At 45.2% G+C, this 19,997-nt stretch overlaps 1 protein-coding gene across 1 annotated transcript in view; it reads right to left on the bottom strand.

Moving 5' to 3' along the window:
* Positions 1-19,997, bottom strand: part of HIPK2 (homeodomain interacting protein kinase 2) — a 158,060-nt gene that overhangs the window by 1,668 nt on the left and 136,395 nt on the right. Inside the window, 5 exon segments of the mRNA XM_033162035.1 lie at positions 401-561; positions 1,956-2,203; positions 8,065-8,346; positions 13,407-13,586; positions 16,418-16,560. Of these exon segments, the coding sequence (XP_033017926.1) occupies positions 401-561; positions 1,956-2,203; positions 8,065-8,346; positions 13,407-13,586; positions 16,418-16,560 (1,014 nt within the window).

A 19,997-nucleotide genomic window follows, 5' to 3' on the forward strand; every position in this document is an offset into this window, starting at 1 on the left:
CCTCCCACCCAGTTGTTGTAATAGTCATTTTAATTACGAGTGACTGGTTTCTTTCTTCCTCCACCCTCACCACCCCTTTTTTCCTTGCATGCCATGCCTTCTCAGAAAGTAAGCCTGAGAGCAAGAAAAGTCTTCCTCCTTTGTTTTGGGTTTTGTTTTGTTTTTAAAAACGCCACTCTGGGAACACTTTCTTAGCTAAAGAGCATGGTGAAAATGCTTCAAGTTAATAAAGAATCCCTGCACTTGAAGCCAGATTAGCACAAAGAAATCTGCGAAAGCTGGTCTGAATGAAAATATGCTGTCTCCTGGGGGCCGTGCCACTTCTTGGGCAGTCTTGGAAAGATTTTGCAGGAGTCTCCTGCCTGCCTGCCTGCTCTCTCTCCACTCTCTCTTTGCTTACCTGGCTGAGATTAAGAGGCTGCTGCTGCTGGAAGTGTGGTCCTGGCCGCTGCTGCCTATAGGCAATGGCTCCAGACGAGCTCCCTGAAGAGTGACCGCTGGTGGAGGTCACGATGCTGGAGGACTTCGACTTGTAGGAGGACGAGTGGTGACTGGCGGTGACTGCAGCAGGGGAAAGAGCATGCATTTATGGTGTCATGCATGCCTAATAGTCATCAGAGGCCTTTATCTTAAGGCCATTCAAGACCTGAGGGGCAACTCTCTCCCAAGGCCATGCCTTGTATCTGACACACTGAGCTGGTTCACACAACACACTAACCACGAGAGCAACACACTAACCACAAGAGCATGCAAACTCCCAGAGAGGAGCCTGTAGCCACTATGCTCCTCTCCAGGACTTTTTGCTGCTGCACAGTGGCAAGCTAAACCAAGGTTTGACTTACCACACCGTGTCATCAGGAACTCATGGCTGAGATCTCTCCTCACTAAACATGAGCTGTAGCCAAGAACAAATGTTGGGTACAGCTTGCGGATCATATGGAGAGAACTTAGAACACTATGCACTGCTAAGCCAAACCACAGTTTAGCCTCTCACATCTGCAAATTAGGAGCAAGGAGAAGCAAAGCGTTTGCGAGCTCCCTTCTAGGATGTCTGCGGTGGAGTCTGCTGGGCATGAAATAACTGCTAGGGACTCACTCCCCCCACAAAAAAACCCCTGAAAAGTCCCTTGTTCTGTATAAAATGAAATATTTCTGTACCACCAAGATAGGAAACCTGTGGCCTCCCAGATGTTGTTGGACTCAAACCCCGATCACCAATGACCATGGACCATGCCTGGGCTAATGAAAATTGGAGTCCATGCAAGACTGTTGGACATTGTTCTTGTTGGTTTTTACAGAGGGATTTAATGTATTGTTATTGTATCTTATTTTTACTTGTTTAGTAGACCTCTGTGATATGTCTGAACAGAGACTGACATATAAATTATTTAAATTCTAAATAGTATTAGGAACAACAACAACAACAACAACAACAACAACAACAACAACAACAACACCTGAAGGACCGCAGGTTCCCCATCCCTGATGTATGACATGAACGAAATGCAGCAAACCTGCTAATAATGGCCAAGCTGGAATTTGAAAGCATGGAAGACAGATCCTGAAGCAGAAGGGATTCCTCTCTAGGATAGTGGTTCACAACTGTTTCCCCCCCACTTGAAAATTGCTGAGGATCTTGGTGGAGCAATTAAAGGTATTTCTGCCTGTTGCAACACTTGTAGTGTGCTGTGCTACATGCTGTATGATTTTAAATTGTATCGTTCTTGCTTCTTTCATTGCAACGGAATTGAAATTGCAATGTAATAAAATATGACAGAAGGGATAAAAGCAGCAACAAAAGGACAATTAAAAAACAATATGAATATTTAATCCAGTGGATTTACCATCTCCCATCTTCAACCGCAAATCCACAGACTCACTGTGGAACTACTGAATGAAGTGGGAACTCCTATTCTAAGGCCTTTGCTTTACAGTGAGAGATGTCGCCAACCTACCTGGTACCAAGTTATCACATTCTACTAACACCTCGCTGGCCTGCGTTTTCAGTGGCGGCACGATGATCGTCCGGGGGTTGCCATTGCAATGCGTTTCCAGTGCTCCCTTCGTGTCGTAGCTGTTTCCATTGTTGTTCCCTCCTCGGTGCTGCACTGCATAGGGGCTATTGTTGCCAGAGGAATCAGAGTAGGGGGAGTCATGCACAGTTACACAGCTGATGACATTTTTCCTTTGCTTAGACAGGGGGCTGCAAAACAAAACGAGGCCCTTCTCGCGTTAGGCTTCCGCTTGCGCCAGTGCATAAATGCAAACTCAGGCTGTCCTTTCAATGGCGTAACTTAACATTTATTACATCCTCTTTATTTTGAAGACTTGTGAAACACACACACACACCCCAGCTTTTAACCTAATGACTCTCAAAATGCGAATACCTGTACATCTAGAGCTGAGGTAATCAATGTGGTGCCCTCCAAATGCTGTTGGACTACAACTCCCATGATCCCACACTGACTGGGGCGGATGGGAGCGGGAGGTCAACATCTGGAGGGCAGGACATTGGCTACCCCGCACTTAAACCAAATGTTGTTTACAGGTAGGTAGCTGTGTTGGTCCGCCATAGTCGAAACAAAATAAAACAATTCCTTCCAGTAGCACCTTAGAGATCAAATAAGTTTGTTATTGGTATGAGCTTTTGTGTGCATTTCAGTGTATCTAAAGAAGTGTGCATGCACACGAAAGCTCATACCAATAACAAACTTAGTTGGTCTCTAAGGTTCTACTGGAACAAATGTTGATTGTTTAGCTGATTTAAATTGAGTGTGTCTGGATATGATGCATCATCCCTCATTTTTTGCTTCTACGTTCACTGTGTTGCCCCTCTCCCTAGGTTACTGTGAACTCAGAAAGGCTAAGCAGTTATTCAAGCTAATCTGCCTGCAACGATGTGAAAGAAATTATGAGAAACTAGCATCAACATCCCTTGTGTCGTGCTGGAAGTTTGTGACACAAAATGCACCGGCCTTTTTGGATTCACACTACACTTCGTGCCGAATGACACTGAGAATTTCCCACAGAACACCTTCCACATTTCCACCTACTTTAGAGAGTAGGCTACTGTGCAGAAATTTGCTCAAATGGCTCATCTTCTGAAAGAAACACACACAGACCTGACTATGGAAAACAGCAGCGATGTTTTGCCAATTGCATTACGTTGTTATAGCAACTGCAATTTTTGTAAAATGACGACAAGAAACAGATCGTGTATATAAAGAACTTGGCAATTAGGTATGTTGGCGGAAGCCATCTCACGGGGAGGCAAACACTGTAAAGAATCCAAACGGGGTTTTCCCCGAAGCTCTTCAGCGCTAAATTTTCATATTCCCTCCATGCCTTTTGCTGCTGCTACTAAAAGGCTTAGTGTGGTTTAAAAATAAAAATAAAAAGCTAGTTCAAGGGAAGCGGCATTTTTGTTGAACTTTTAGTTAGTTGCTTGTTGCATTTATATTCTGCCTTTTTTTTATTTTTTGCCAAGGCAGTTCACAATTAAAAATGTTAATGAGTAGCGCTAAATAACCTCAGGCTGACTTCAGGAGCTGAAGGCAGCAATTCCGTAGCCTGGACTTCCTGGGTTCTGCCATCCCTCAGGGAACACAGGCCTTAAGTAGCCTCAGGGAAGGAGGGGGAGGTTTCTGCCTTCCCTCACGGCACATGGGGCTTTCTTAATTAGGCCTAGATAGCCCCAATAATTACCTGAGACCTTTGATGGTCCCTTCATGTGCTCCCTGGCCTGGGTTCCCTGGCATCTGCATTTCCTCAGGACGCAGGGCTTAAGGAACCCCAAGGAAGGGGGGCTCACATGGCAAACTGTAATTTTAAGTTGTTTAAAACTGTTTTTAACCATTGTGTGTTTATTGTTGTAACTCATTCTGGGACCTTAGGATGAAGGGTAGGGTAATAGTAGTAGTAGTAGTAGTAGTAGTAGTAGTAACTGCAGTTCCCACATGGGTTGGGAGAATTGAGTACAGAACCACTGTAAATCTAGAAATGTCATTACATTAAAGAGGGCACTCTCAGCGCTCCTGGGGTTAACAAGAGAAAAAGGTTGCGATTGTCCACAGTAGAGGAACAGTAGTTAAAAATCCAAACACTGTCAACACATTGGACAGGTCCATCATCCCTAGCTACCAGAACCAGTGTTAAGAGATGATGGGAGTTGTAGTTCAAAAACAGCTCGAGACCCAAGTTGGGGAAACCCTGTTCTAGAGGGAGCTGTTAGCTATTTGCAGCTGTCAGAAGTAACCCAAAGGCCCAAACCAACAGTCCACCCTGACAGAGTGGATTTGCTTTCCCATGCCAGCCCCTTTCCTGAATTTGCAGAGATAAAACAACAGGACCTTTCTCGTGTTCCTTGTCTCTCATCCAACGTCGGGGAAGGAACCCTTGCAAGGAAGCTATTGAAGCTCTGCATATAAACACCAAATTTATTCAGAGAATTGCTTGGGCTCTGCGTTAGCGAGGCTATAGTCTTGGGGGCTGTTGTTTTATAGGCTGTGTATATTGGTTAAAACTCTTAATTGAATTTCGTGGAATTCTAGATGGAATTCTATTTTTGCTTTGTTGTAATTTGATGCTTGTGTTCACTGCCTGGGGTGTGTGTGTGTCCTGGTTCGGGTTAATAAGCAGGGTAGAGATTCGTGACGTAAATAAACGAAAGTCAAGAGTTGCCCTTCCACACATCTCCTGAAAGGGCAGGGAAGGCTCTATCCTTAACTGTGCTCACTTATCCATTCTAAGAGATCGTGAGGAAATTATCGTTGAAGACCTTGCTGTCCTTTTTATAAGACTGCTGTAATCCTCCACTCAACTTTTCTATTTCGCTTCTAAGTTATGCTAAGCTTTCTCTTCTGAAGAAATAACATACAGAGTTTTCAAGCACAGCATACTGGTGAAAACCTCTGAACTGAAAGCCTAGTCACACATTAGGGATGTGGTGCTGTGATAATATCACTTGAACAGCCAGCGCCTGTTGATCCCCGGGGTCATTTATTTGGGCAAGAAACCGAACTATGCACTTGGCTAAATTTAAAAATTCATCTAATATAAATTCCACAGTATATATGATCTTCAGTTTTACACACTTATCCATTGTCTCCATGAGGTGGCACTCTTTCATTACGTTACACTCGAAGGCCCCTGGGTTTCTTATTGCATTCCTTGCTGTTGCTCATATCATGAGAACTGACAGCAAGTGTAAAACACCTATTGATTTAAAAACTGTTACGCAAAATGCATGCATAAAAATAGCGGATCGAAATTCAGCCTCTTCAGCACAATCCTGTATGTTTAGTTTGGAGTAAGTTCCAGTGTGCTCAATGGACCTATTCACAAGTAAGTGTACATATAATCTGGCGCACATTTAGCTGAGAATAAACTGTACTGACTATAATGGGATTTACTTCAAATAAATATGATTGGGTTGCACAGTTAGCGAAGAAGTCGTTTTTCTTAACCTTTTAAAAATGCTCCACGTGTCTCATTCTTATGTCACGGCAAACCATGGTTTACCATGCACGTGCAGATTACTCTTGCTTTGCTCCTCCCCGAGTGCAAGTGGGAGCAACAAACCACCATCCCTCACTTAGCATTTCATGCAAACTGGGGGTCATGGGTTAATTCACTTCAAACAAACCAAGGCCCAAAGCCAAGGTTTGTTCTTTGCTTAACAACCATGGTTTGTCTGAGTGAAACAAACAACGACCTCCACTTCAGACATAACACTAAGCTAGGGATCACACTGGGGAGCAGCAAAGCAGGATCAATCTTTGCATTTACAGTAAAGCATTAACTATGCTTTACCATAACTTGTGAACTGGGCCGTTTTCATTTATAGCTTGATTCTATGCCTGCATAACTGGAAGCGTGTCCCACTAAATTCAATGGGGCTTACTTCCTAATAAGTACACTTTAGGGTTGCCATCCAAGAAAAGACACTGAATTCAGAAAATCTTGGAGCAGGACTAGATATTGTGCATCTACGTTGTTAATTCAATGTGAGAAATTCTTCCCATATTGTGTGGCATTTGTCTGCATCCTTATTTATAATAGATTGCTTTTGATATGGAACAAACGTAACCATATGAGCATCATCATTATGAAACCCAAAATTAAGATTTCCCTGTCCCTGTAGCGACGTTTGGCATGCTTGACATTGTTGCAAGCCAGGGCCTAAAGGCCTGATCTGGATCCCATCTGGAGACTGAATTAATTTTCCAGGCACTCAAAGTATGTCCAGGATATTAATACAGTGACTTTGGGTTATTTCTGGAGCAAATTGGGGAGGGGGAGGGGAGGGGAGAGAAAGAACTAATCCCTAATTATCTCTGAATAGGTTTCACAGCCACCAAGCAGCACTGTGCATTGCCTCTATGCATACACAGCCTAACCTAAACTGTAGAGCCTTCAGAATGCTGACATGGCTAAATGTTTACTGAACATAAATAATTAGGGTTTCAGAGTGTTAGTTTTTCAGAATAATGGAACTTTCAGACTAATGGAACTTTCCATAACATGGTTGTTTGTTCATACATCATGATTCTGAGGCACCCCAAATGCATGAAACAGAGGACTATCTGTAACCAATTAGAGACACACACCAAAACCACAGCCTTATAAAAAGCAATGCATCACTGCACTAATCCAGTGACTTTTGTGTGCTGTTATGAATATGAATTGGATGCATGAGAATTTCATCGAATCCAATTCTGCATTCGTTTGTTTATTAGTATCTCACATTTCATTTCATCCTTCCTCCATGAATCAATCCCCCACCACACTTGCTCTCACAACAACCCTGTGAGGCAGGTTAGAGTGAGAGACAGTTTTGAACTCAGGTCTTCTTGCTCCAAGTCCAAAATACTTCAGCCACTACCCAACATTGACCGGAACACATAGAAAGAATAGATACTCAAGGTTGGCCTGTTCCATTGAAATGAATGGGGAGGCAGTGTTGGGTAGGGAAGTGCCTGTGTGCAGGGGAGCCTCAGTGCCTGGAACAAGATCAATACATTTAATCTGAACTCATTCGTTACAGACTTAATCTTGGCCACCAATTTCTATTGCATTTAGTGCCTTTCCCCATTCTGATATGAAAATGTGAATTTCTTCTCCCAGGAAGACCATCGTGACAAGAGGGAAATTACCCTGGCCCCATCCAACAGCCGGAGAAACTGCAGGGAGCTATCTTCCCACCTCACTGGGAAGTTATAAAGTCTTTGTAAACATGGGCATAGCCAAGGTGGAGCAGGGAGGGGCAGTTGGCCCCCTCAAAACCAATGAAAATCCATAGCTAACTGAGGTTCTGCCCCCCTAACAAAAATCCTGGCTACGCCCATGCTTGTAAATGCCTGAGTTGGCTAAGAACTAGTGTCTGACATTCATTCTTCATGCCTTCCCTCCTAATCCCTTTTCCTTTTGTGTCATGTCTTTTAGATGGTTAATCTGAAAATAGAGCCAATCTTATTGCTAATAACTGTAAGCAGATCTAGGATCTTTTTGGGCTGAACAGTGGAGTGAAAAACCCCACACATTAAATAAAAAAATTAAAAAAAATAGTTTTAGCATTTGACATGTTTCACTAGATGTATGGTTAACCTATGAAATGTGTTTTGTAAAGAGCAGGAACATAATGGGCCTTTCACAGCTAGCACACATCAGTGAATTTGCTCTGGGTCCAGGAGCCCTGCCTAACTATGAAAATTTCCACCTTTAAAACAATTTTAAGAGCTACAATTCTCAAAGAGTTCCCTGTGCAGAGTGATTGCTTGTTAAACCACTCTGGGAATTGTAGCTCTGGGGCTGTCTAAGAGCTCTCGGCAGGCTCAAAGAACTACAGCTCCCAGAATTCTCTGGGGGAAGCCATGACTGTTTAAAGCACTTTAAATGGCTGTTTAAATTGATTCCAATGTGTGATGTGAATGTAGCCATGGTCTGACAGACCAGAGTTCTAAACCTCTCACTTCCTCTCTCTTGCACAGGCCTGCACGTTCAGGCGCCCCCATGCATGAGGACCATGTACCCACGCTCCAGCGAACACGCCCTGTGCCTCCTCACCTGGTGGGTGCATGCTTCTGCTCTTCCTCCTCGTCCGTGTCACTGCTGATCGTGATAACGCTGACGGCGGGGCTGGGTGTGTCGGGGATGACAATCGTCTGCCGCTGCCGCTCCCGTGTGGTACTGGAAGCCCCATCACCCCACCCACAGGTGACAGAGGTGCTGCAGGCAGGGCTGTTGTGCACCATGGCGCAGCGAGGGGGGGTGTTCTCCTTTACTCGCTTAGACCGCTGTGGGGAGCTGACCGTCTGAGACGAGGACACCTCGAAGTTGGATATATTTCTGAAAAGAGCCGAAGAGACATTTACATGCATATAATCCCACTGCTGCAACATCTTTCCTCCACTTCTAGGTTATGTACATTTCCTCACAGCACAGTTCCATGCATTAAGAAACACAGAAATCTCTATATACAGAGTTAGGCCACTGGCCCACCCAGCTCACGTTGCATCTGCAGGTGAGGCAGTGGATGTGATGGACTGTTGTCTTGCCTGGGTAATGGACTGGATGAGAGCCAGCAAACTGAAGGTCAATCCAGATAAGACAGAGGCCCTGTTTGTGGGTGGTTCCCTAGATCGGATGGATGGGAGGTCGCCTGCTCTTGATGGTGTTACACTCTCTCTGAAGGAGCGGGCACGTAGCTTTGGGGTTCTTCTGGATCCTTTGCTGTCACTTGAGGCTCAGGTGGCCTCAGCGGCATGGAGTGCCTTTCATCCACTTCAGCTGGTGGCCCAGCTGTGCCTTTATCTGGACAGGGATAACCTAACTCTGCTCTGGTAACCTCTAGGTTACTGCAGTGCATGATATACATAGGGCTGCCTCTGGAAGCTTCAGGTAGTGTAGAATTCAGCAGCCTGGTTGCTCAGCGGGGCAAGAGAGTTTGAGCATATTGCGCCAACTCATAGTGCTGGTTTTGACCTAAAAATCCTAAAACGCCTCAAGGACCTCCTCTCTCCATATGAAACCTACCTGGATCCCGGGATAATCCTCTGAGGCTGTTCTTCATGTGCCTCCTCCATGAGAAGTCTGGAGGATGGCAACATGAGAACAGGCCTCTTCTGCAGTGACTCCCTGCTTGTGGAATGCTCTCCCCTGGAAGTTTCGGTTGGCGCATTCATTCATTATATCTTTAGGCGCCAGGGGAAACATTTCTCTTAAACCAAGTATTTGGATGATTAACATTCTACGGCTTTTTAAATATGTGTTTGTGGGAGGGAAGTTATTGGTTTGTGTTTGTTTTCTTATGTATTTTGTGTTCTCGTTTTGCATTTTTATGTTGCAAACCGCCCTGTGGTCTTCGGATGAAGGGGGGGGGGTATATAAATTTAATAAATAACAATGATGATGATTAATACTGGCAATTGCTCACAGTTGCATAGGCCAGAGATCCCAGGCATTACTGCTATTATTGTTGTTATTGGTCCCTCTAACAGCAAAACATTACAAGTGTTCAAAGCAAGTCAAGTTTTGGTTCTGGAGGAAACACTCTGCAGCCAGGCTTTGTTTGAATTTTCAGTTCGGTCTGAGAGTGAACAAAGGGAGTAGCTGGAATGTATCAAAGGGAGGGAATTATGGACATATCACACTGCACTGAGTCCTTTGCATAACAAATGACTGCACAGTAGCATTCATGGTGCTTGTTGAATACCAATGAGAAATACAGAGCATTCTTCTCTCAAAAGAAGCATATCACTCATTGGGTTACAATAATGCAAAGTGGAGGCCGCAGGACTCCTCTCCCACTTCCCTGTGTAAACACTACAGATATGTAGGAAGGGGTGTGCTTTGGTAGCCTGAAATGTGCTAGGAGAGCATGTTCCCCTTTTCATTAACTAACCAGGCCTTTGCAGCCTCTGCTCTCCATTTCACGTGGGCACAGAAGGCTGGAATGCACCCAAAGTAAACAAAACAAGGGCAGCAGAGAAAGGAGAAGGATTTAAAGCAGCAGATTTGTACGGAGACAGGGACTGGCCGTAAATTCATTACAGGTCCTCTGGCCTTGGCCAGGGCAGAGCAGAAATGCACACTTCTGTGATCTGCAAAGTGCAGATCCATTTCAACTCCTCTCTTTCCCATGCTATTAAGAGGGATTTTAGTGTTCATTAAAAGCAATGTTTTGACAGATACGTCGATTACATTCCACCCACAAAAGAAGCACAGTGTAGTCATGCAAATGGTTCAAACATCTGCCATGACAATGTGCCTCAACACCCACTTGGGAGGAGTTTCATTCAGTCTTGGGAGTGGTTTTAATACGTGCCCAGACATTTTGCCCAGGCAGTTATATCTGCTGTGTCACAGGGCAGAACCTGGCTTGTGTTTTGCAGTGCAGAGAGCCAAACTAAGGGATCTGGCCAACTCTCTCACAATTTCTCCTTTTACGGATTTTGCATTTGTGGGAAATAACAACAGCCACCCTTCCAGTCTAAAGTATTATCCTTGCACCCAGCAGTCACCTGTCACAAGCACAACTTAATGCATTAATTTAATGTCAAGTGTTTATAATCCACATTTCAACAAGGAGTTCCCGAAGCAATAAAACCATAAGCACTGTAAACTAGTGTGTTAAAAACACACAATCTATATAATAATCCAATAAATGCAGCACCAAAAATAAGATACAGGCTGCATTTACACACAGCATAGATTATTAATAGTGGAGAACAATCACATCTCTGATGGTAACGAAACCTGAAGCAAGGTTCATTACTGGACCTCAGGGAATGGGCAGGCCTATTGATTGATTGATTACATATCCATTCCTACCCTTCCTCCCAAAGAAGCTATAGAACAGGGATGAGGAACCTGTGACTCTCCAGTTGTCGTTGGACAGCAACTCCTACCTTTTCCCTGGTCATTGGCCACGCTTGCTAGGAATGATGGGAATTACAGTAGTCCTCACACCTGGACTACAACCTCTATCATCCTTGGCCACTGGCTATGCTGGCTGGGGATACTAGAGGTTCCCTATCCCTGTTATAGGCTGGGACAGAGGAAAAACTGAGACCTTTCTCACCCATTCAGTCAAAAAACATAGGCCAACCATATAAAGACAGAGACAGAGTATTCTCACAATTCACTGGCAATCGTGATATTTCATCTATAATAGAAGGGGGCATAATTTTGAAGTTGAGGCAAGACAGTCTTAATGCAGTGAGACTGCAATGCTTTCATATACTCATATTTTATTTTATCTTATTTTTAAAAACTAGAGGTTCTCTCCAGCACAGGAGAGGGGAAGTGCACAGCAAAATGGTGTCATGCCACAAAGCAATCACAATAGGAATGGATGTGTTAACTGGGTGAACGATCTCATTTCCCCACATATAAGACTGAAGGTATCCAGGGGGTATTTCATAGTGTGGGTAAAGGCTTCTGTTTGTTGGAATGTGACTAAAATCCCATCTTCTCAGAAGCCTATTCCTAGCAGCAAGGTAAAGTAAAGGTAAAGGACCCCTGGACGGTTAAGGCCAGTCAAAGACGACTATGGGGTGCAGCGCTCATCTCGCTTTCAGGTCGAAGGAGCCGGCATTTGTCCACAGACAGCTTTCCAGGTCACGTGACCAGCATGACTAAACCGCTTCTGGTGCAAAGGGACACCGTGACGGAAACCAGAGTGCACAGAAACACCATTTACCTTCCTGCCGCAGCGGCACCTATTTATCTACTTGCGCTGGTGTGCTTTCAAACTGCTAGGTTGGCAGAAGCAGGGACAGAGCAACAGGAGCTCATCCCATAGTGCAGATTCGAACTGCCAACCTTCCAATCAGCAAGCCCAAGAGGCTCAGTGGTTTAGACCTCAGAGCCACCTGCGTCCCTAGTAGCGTTTGAGTTTATATCCCCAGTTTAAACAAGGAGAGAAAGGAAAACAAATATTTAGAGAGCATTATCAGAATACCCTTGAAATTGCAAGATACTGGTAACTTCCAAGTGTCGTTAATCTGCAGTAGTTTGTATAATCCATTGACGCGTCTGCTTCTTATGAATGATATGATCATCTCAAACATAAGGCATAAGTCATCCTCTGCCATCACACTTTCTGTATTTAACTTGATCTGTGTACATGTCTGTGTATATGTGTATACACACACACACAAACACACACAAGCACACTCATTCGCTGAAGCAGAAATAACAGGCCTTTAAAAGTGGTTCAATATTCTCCTATTTTGCCAAGACATCACTTTAATGGGTTTAAACAGGTCCAATTGCATAGGTTTCTGTTGGAGTGGCTTTCAAACTTCCTCATGGGAAACAGAGCAGAACCTTCTTCAGTGCATGTGGAGTATGCTAATACTTAATACTCAAGTCCCATTGGAGGAATTCTACGGAAATGCTGATGCACCATTTGCACTCTTGTCAGTCCCCTGTCCCTCTGTGGCCATTCGAAAAATGGTGGCACATCAGAAACTGTAACTGGAGCAAGTGGGATCTGAAACAAAATACCTGGGGGCAGGCTGCTCCTCTTCAGTGTTCCTCCCAGACACCACACCATCGTCCCTTGCACTCCATTTTCTTCTGCCTTGCCCCCATTTCCTTCTCCCCAACAACAGAGTCTAAGCATTCTGGGGCTACTGACCATGCCTAGTCCATTGGGCTGCTTGGGTTTTGTTATTTTACACCCTGTTCACACACCCCCACAATTTCCCCCCCTACATCTGCAAACCTTGGGGTCCTATTGAGCAAGCTGGTTTTTAAAATTAAAAATAAATAAATTTATTTTTTTTGCAAATCCACGAATTTACTTTGCAGCCTTTGACAATTCCCTCTCAGGCCTATTGCTTCGTCCATAAGTAAGAATTACAGCAGCCTAAAGGGTCATCCCAGGGCAGCGCCACCTCTTAATTTTATTTGTATACTGCCCTCCATCTGTAGATTCCAGGTGCACAACACAAAAATGCAAGGTGAAAACACACACACACACACAACACAAACAAGAGCAAACCAATAACACCCACTCAACCCCGTTCCCACAGCACATTTATCTCCATGTTTTGGTAAAGGCAGCCTGATGTGCAGCAGGGTGGTGTGTAGGGTGCCTTTACTGAGGGAAGAGGAAGCAGATGGATTTAGGAGGGTCAGCAGTCCCTTTCCTTATCTAGTCCAGGGATAAGGAATCTGTGTCCCTCCAGATGTTGCTGGACTACAACTCCAACCAATCCTGACCATTGATCATGCTGGCTGGAGCTGATGGGAGTTAGGGAGTCGCAGCAACATCTGGAGGACCCAAGGTCTCCCATCCCTGACCTAGTCTCTCACCTTAACCACAAGGCAGTGCAGCGAACAGAAGATACCTTCCTTGTCTCCCTCCTTTATATCCTCCCCGCCTTTCTGGTGCATACCTTGCTGATGACTGGTGTTGCTTATTCTTCCGAGAGGATGTGGTGCTGGTTGGCTGTTGCCTCATGACGTGAGCGACACCCACATTTAAGGGCTGGGCTGCTGGAAGGGTGACGTGACTTGCTAATAGTGCCGGCTGTTGCATGATGGGATTGTAGTGGCTTCCGTGAGCGTGTGTGCTCCTGCGAGAAAAGCGGAGAGAGAGGCGTTTTGCACATTTCGAGAAGAACGCTCATGAACGAATGACAAACACAACAGCATCCCAAAAAGCTCAATGTAAGGTATTTCAGCGCTGGCATCAGGCTTTTTTAGAAATAGTCGTACCTTGGAAGTCGAACAGAATCCGTCCCGGGAGTCCATTTGACTTCCAAAATGTTCAGAAACCAAAGTGCAGCTTCTGATTGGCTGCAGGAAGCTCCTGTAGCCAATCGAAAGCTGCAGAAGCCCCGTCAGACGTTCGGCTTTCAAAAATAGTTTGCAAACTGGAACAGCAACTTCCGGTTTTGCGGCGTTCGGGAGCCAAAATGCTCGACTTGCAAGGCGTTCAGGATCCAAGGTACGACTGTATTGACTTGACCAATGGCTCACATGAGGTTTAGCCACAGGGTTGTATTCTTTTCAGTAAGAGGCACTGCTCAGTGCTGTGGGTAAGTAAGTTTAGATTCTAAACAGCCTTATGGGAAGCGACTTACAGGCTCTTTAGACGGCAACACGTTTTCTTTCACTTACTGAAACGTGTGGCATGGCAGCCCAGATGTATATGGGGCCCATCCTGCTCATTCTGCTGCGTGGGTCCCTGGACATCTCCCCCGAAGTTCTGCCCCGATGGCCCCACTGACATGGTCTCTTACACTGCCATAGTTCCTTTGATGCCCATTCGCATTAGAAGGGCAAGGACTATTTCTGACAATGGATAGAGCAGAGGGAAGACAGCAACGTGGGAGGGATACCAGGGGAGGGGCGGAACTCCACCAGAATCCCATCTGCCTGCTGCAAGTTGCAAGCTTCCATTATTCGCCTCGGCACAAAAGCTTCAAAGAGGGCAATAAATAAGTATCAACTTCCCTCCGCGATTCCATGGAAGCAGTTAGCGATCTAAGAACAAAACTGCAGAGAGCTTCTGCAGTGTGTGCCGACATACAGAGGAGAGTCGTCCCTATACAGCTTTTAAGAAGCATTTAATGGGGGAAGCAAGCAAGAGGAAGCTCAAAGATCATAAAAGGGCTGCTGCCAGTTGCTCTTTCTGAGAAGTCACTTTGCTACAAGCATAGAGGCTCAGGAAGCACTCCAGGAGAAACGGTGGCTTTTATTAATGTCTTATTCTTAGCCTCTTGCAAAGATCAGTTGGGTGCCGGGTAGGAGAGGCAGTGCCAGCCATCTTAATGTTTTGTCTGCAGAACTGTATTAAACGGTTTGTTTAATATAGTAATGCATCCCACAGTGTGTGACTTGTGAGAAATAACCTTTTCATTTCATTTCTTCTTCTTTTTTTAAGAGTTCATGTGCATGTTGACCCTAGCCCATGAGAGCTGATCATTTGCATCTATTCCCATATTCAAGACTTGGCTTACAGCATGTTAAGGTAGCAACAGGTTGATGGCTGTCATGCTCAAGCTTTCCAAGTAAGCACCACGTTCCTTAGGTTGCTTACCTGAAGCACTGCTTTTCTGCAGTTAGCTGAAAGCGTAATTAAAATGGAAGTTCCGCTCAAGCTCTTAATATAGTACTATATTATCCAGTAGCTTCCTTGCCCATTACTAATATCCTCCTATTATGATTATTCACAAGTTAAGTTCCACTCAGCAAAGATCCCCAGCGACATTAATTAAAAGCTTCCTCTTTGCAGGTCCTGCCTACTTTATGGCTACTGGCTGACTGCAGCTGGAGGATTTGTGATAAGAACCTCTTGAATAGCCTATCTTAACTGCCCCAGCGTCAGTTTCTGTACCCACATGAAGGATTGATTACCAATTTCTTCTAATTGCTTTTTCTTTTTCTTAAACAATAGACTCATTCTCTTCACATTCCACCACTCCATTAATCTCCAATGAATTACGTCCCAACATCTCAGCATTATTCCCAAAATATGGCAACACACTGGACATATGACTCTAGTTGTGGCATAGTCAATGTTGAGCAGAGGCGGGCAAGCAAAGCACTACTAAGGCTTTTAAGGGCTCGTGTGCCTTTAATTAAACGTTTTCTGTTTGCAGGTCTTGCCCAGGCAAGTTGGTGCCACACCTGTGTTATTGTTGCAAAAACATTTGCCAAAAATTAGGCCTGAAGAGATACAAGACACTCCTGAAAACATTGCAATAAAACAAAACCGCCAAGTTTGTCACTTGGTCGCTACATAAAAAGAGAGCAAAAATTTTGGGGGGGAAAGGGCTAGTGTAGAATTAACTTTCATTCGGTTCCCTGGGACAAAAAGTAGGGAAGAAATCAGAAGAGTTCGAGGTAGTAGTTCTTTTTGACCAGGGATGACTTTTTCACACAAGGTTATGGTCTTTGGCCTAGAACACCCTGGAGTGAATCTTGCAATTTTCAAAGCAGTTTTTTTTTTAAAGGGAAACAGCTTCTGCTGTTTATATTTAAAATGTTATACATACACAGTAACAAAAGGTGGGGTGGTGGCACTTAGCCGACCTTCCTGCAGTGGAGTCACTGTTGGTTATGAGGAGGGAGAGTGGTAGGAAAAAGTGGCAGGGAGGTTGACACTGTGCAAGCACGCCAGAAAGAACAACATACTGGCTCCTGCTGGTGTGTTTGCACAGTGCCAACGTCCTCACTGCATTGCCCCCTCCCTCTTTGTAAGCAGCAGCGACTCCACTGTCAGGAGGTTGGGTAAACATCACCACATCCTGCCATTCACTACCGTGAATACGAAACAAGCACCCGGGAGTTATGTGCTTAGCTCATGGAGCCATTAGGCAATGAAGGTGGGATCACAGATACTGAGGCTCTCACAAAGTTGGAACCTTACAGACAGACACAAGTTTTCCTTCCTGCTTACCTCCAATCTGCCAGGGGCTGGGTCCCTGCCATGGTCTCCGGAATTACAGTTGCATGCTGGACTGAGGTGTGGGCGGCTACCCCAGTCAGCTGTTGCCAAGCTGGGGGGAGCAGGATCTGCTGAGTACCGCTAGGCCAAGCTTGCTGTAGAACACAATGATCACAAAATTCAGTGCCAACCCGTACTTTTTTTAGAGGCATGTTACAAACTACCACACAGAACAGATTCAATATAAGTTGGCAGAAAAAAATCCCATGTAACTAATTCAAAGGCAACAAGCGTAGCTCAGTCAGTTTTGGACAAGGCAAAGAGCAGCATGCTGTAAAGTTGATAGGACGTCAACCCAACTTTAAACCAAGGTCTTTTCAAAGACAGCTGTGAAAACAAAATTGCTGGTATTAAAAGCTCAAGTACAAATGCACGTTTCTTATCTGTTGCAGTGGAAGCAGCATAAGCCTAGGCAATGGGACTTACTCTCTTGTAGGGGCTGCAATGCTAAGCAGACTTATTTTGGAAGTAAGCTCTATTGAACTTAGCTTCTGAGTAAATATGCAAATAATCAGGCTGCAAGGGTGTTTAGGGTTGCACTCCAACGTTAAAGACTGTGTTCAATGGGGCTTACGTTTGGGAAACTATATACAGCACTGGATTTCACATGCACACTTACTAGGGAATAAGCTTCACTGAACCCAATAGGATGTAAAGGTAAAGGTAAAGGGACAACTCTGGCGTTGTGGCGCTCATCTCGCTTTATTGGCCGAGGGAGCCGGCGCACAGCTTCCGGGTCATGTGGCCAGCATGACTAAGCCGCTTCTGGCGAACCAGACCAGTGCACAGAAACGCTGTCTACCTTCCCACCAGAGCGGTACCTATTTATCTACTTGCACTTTGACGTCCTTTCGAACTGCTAGGTTGGCAGGAGCAGGGAACCCCCGTCGTGGGGATTCAAACTGCCGACCTTCTGATTGGCAAGCCCTAGGCTCTGTGGTTTAACCCACAGCGCCACCTGTGTCCCTCCAACAGGACTTACTCCCAGGTAAATGTGCACAAAATTGCAGCTATTCACCCTAGCAGGCTTGCACAGGCAGCCATACACTTTTACTCAGAAGTCCAACTGAGTTCAAAGGGAGCTAGATCTGGCCAATGGCCCAGCTAGTCCAAAACCCTGTGGCACAGTGGCAGCTCAGATGCCCATGGGAAGCCAACAAGCCGGACCCGAGGACAAGAGCACTCTCCCCTCCTGTGGTTTCCAGCAACTGGTATTCAGAAGCGTTTCTGCCTCTGACCGTGGATCACTCCTGAGTGACCGAGTGATCCTTCATAGGATCATACTCTTGAGATGTCACAGTTTGACTTCACCCCCAGAAGGCGCATACTTCCATTGTCTCCCAAGTCAGATGGATGCCAACCAATACCCATGCGCCATTTGACATAAGTGACTTTAAAATGTTGTGGGGACTTTTGAAGTAATATAGGCACTATATTGTCAAGAAAGTGTTCGAATTGTGAAATGTTCGGTTCCATCAAAAGGGTCCTCTTTTCTTTTGGTATTTCTAAACTGGTGCTAGGCGGTGCCAAGGCTTGTTCCATGTGAGCAGCCACACTGCCATGTAAGCATAATTCTGCACAGACTGTCACCTAAGACATGCGCAAGTGTCATCTTGCTCAAATGACTCAATTTTGGAGTCATATTATATTTTACAAGTAGGTCACATTCAGATTCCCCCTGCATGACACGGCAGGACAACTTAATCCCTTCTGAGAACAGATTTAAGAAATGCATGTGCTAAAAGATTTGCTTGCTCCTGGAAACCAAGGGTGGCAGCTTAATACCCACAGCTGTGAGCACTCAACACTCCGAAGGCCTAAATTCTGCACAAAAGCACTTTGGATTTAACGCTCAAAAATATTGAATAATTTGTTTCAGGTGTTCAAGAATTGGGAGTAGGCTTTTTTCCAAGCCATTTGCATGGAAAAGGTTAACTGGGAGAATCCAGACCACTGGTTTGGCTGGGGCACCATCCATTTCCATGGCTAAGCACTCATTTTGTCCTCAGATAGCCACATAAAGACTTGATCCTATGCATGCTTACTCAGGAATTAGCCCCAATGGGTTCAGCCTGATCCTACATACACTGACCTGGAAGTCAACTTCCCTTAAAGTCAGCAGGACTTGCTTCTGAGTGAATATGTAGAGCAGAGATGGGAAACATGTGGCCCTTTGGATGTTATTAGACTACAACTCCCATCAGCCCTGGCCCTTGTGTTTGCTGGCTTAGGCTGATGGGAGTGGGAGTTCAACAACATTTAGAGGGCCACACGGTCCTCACCCCTGGTGTATAGTCTGCATGGTTGCCTATGCGTTTCTATCCAATGGTCAGTCCTAACATTAGGCAAAGTATGGTGACCACCTCAGGTAGCTGACTCCGGGCACCATGAAAGGGAAGCACATTGTTATTCATTTGTTTTTATTATTATGCTTTTACTGCCAGTGACTTTCTCCCTCAGGTACCAAAATAACTTGGGTGGTCTTGGGTACGAAGCACCCTCACAGGGAGGGGAGGCATTGCTTGCTCTGCCTCAGGCAGCAAAATGCCATTGTGGGCAGCATGGTAGGGTGCAGATGTTTACCTGACCTCCTGGCAGATGAGTTGCTTCTACTTACCAGGAGGGGTGAAGCAGCAGTGAGGTCCGCAACGTTCAAACACACTGGCTGAATGAAGTTGGCACTGCTGCTGGTGTGTTTGCATTATGCTGCCCTCCCTACCACCTCATTCCCCCCCCCCACTTGTTAAGTAGCCATGATTCACCTGCTGGGAGGTCAGGTAAGTGTCTCTGCCTTACCATACCATCTGTGACTGCCAAAATGTATTGAGCTGGCATTAGCCTACATCCTCATGAAAAACCCTGATCTTGTGATCTCTCTCTCTCTCTCTCTCTCTCTCTCTCTCTCTCTCTCTGTGTGTGTGTGTGTTTGTGCATTTCTTTTCCAATTTTTAAGGAAGAAATTCAGGTTCTCTAATGCAAAATCTGATTCCCCTCCCCACCAAAAGGACAAGCCCTGACCAGGAATCATGGGGGTCCTACCTTAATAGGTCATATCTCTTTTAAGAAGCTGCAGCTATGCTTACAAAGAGTGCAACCAGAGCCGTCTCTCACCTGTACAGTCAGGCAAACTGATATAGTTGCCTCATGTGGGTAAAAACAAATCCTAAAAGGTTGGATGTGATGACTGATTTTTCACCGCCTGCTCCAGGAGTTGCATGCAACACACTTCATCTGACTTGCATATCACATTTCCTGCAATCAACATCTCTGAAGATAATATACCAGCTTCAGCCCATCAGCCTTACCCTTCCAGTGATGTGGGACGTAAATATTTCTCAGTATCAGGACCTTAAAGCAGGGTTGCTATTTCCCCCCCCCTCCTCTCAGAGGGGGAAAGCCACGTGCCAAAAACTCAACAGGCACAGCTTTCGACCTTGTGGCATTTTTACACTGTGGACAGCTGCACCTTTTGAATTATTGTTTGTCATGTAGCTCTTAAATGCACAGCATCTCAAGCTAGGAAAGAAGGTGG

The sequence above is a fragment of the Lacerta agilis genome, chromosome 10 (assembly GCF_009819535.1).
Source record: "Lacerta agilis isolate rLacAgi1 chromosome 10, rLacAgi1.pri, whole genome shotgun sequence".
Taxonomy (NCBI): domain Eukaryota; kingdom Metazoa; phylum Chordata; class Lepidosauria; order Squamata; family Lacertidae; genus Lacerta; species Lacerta agilis.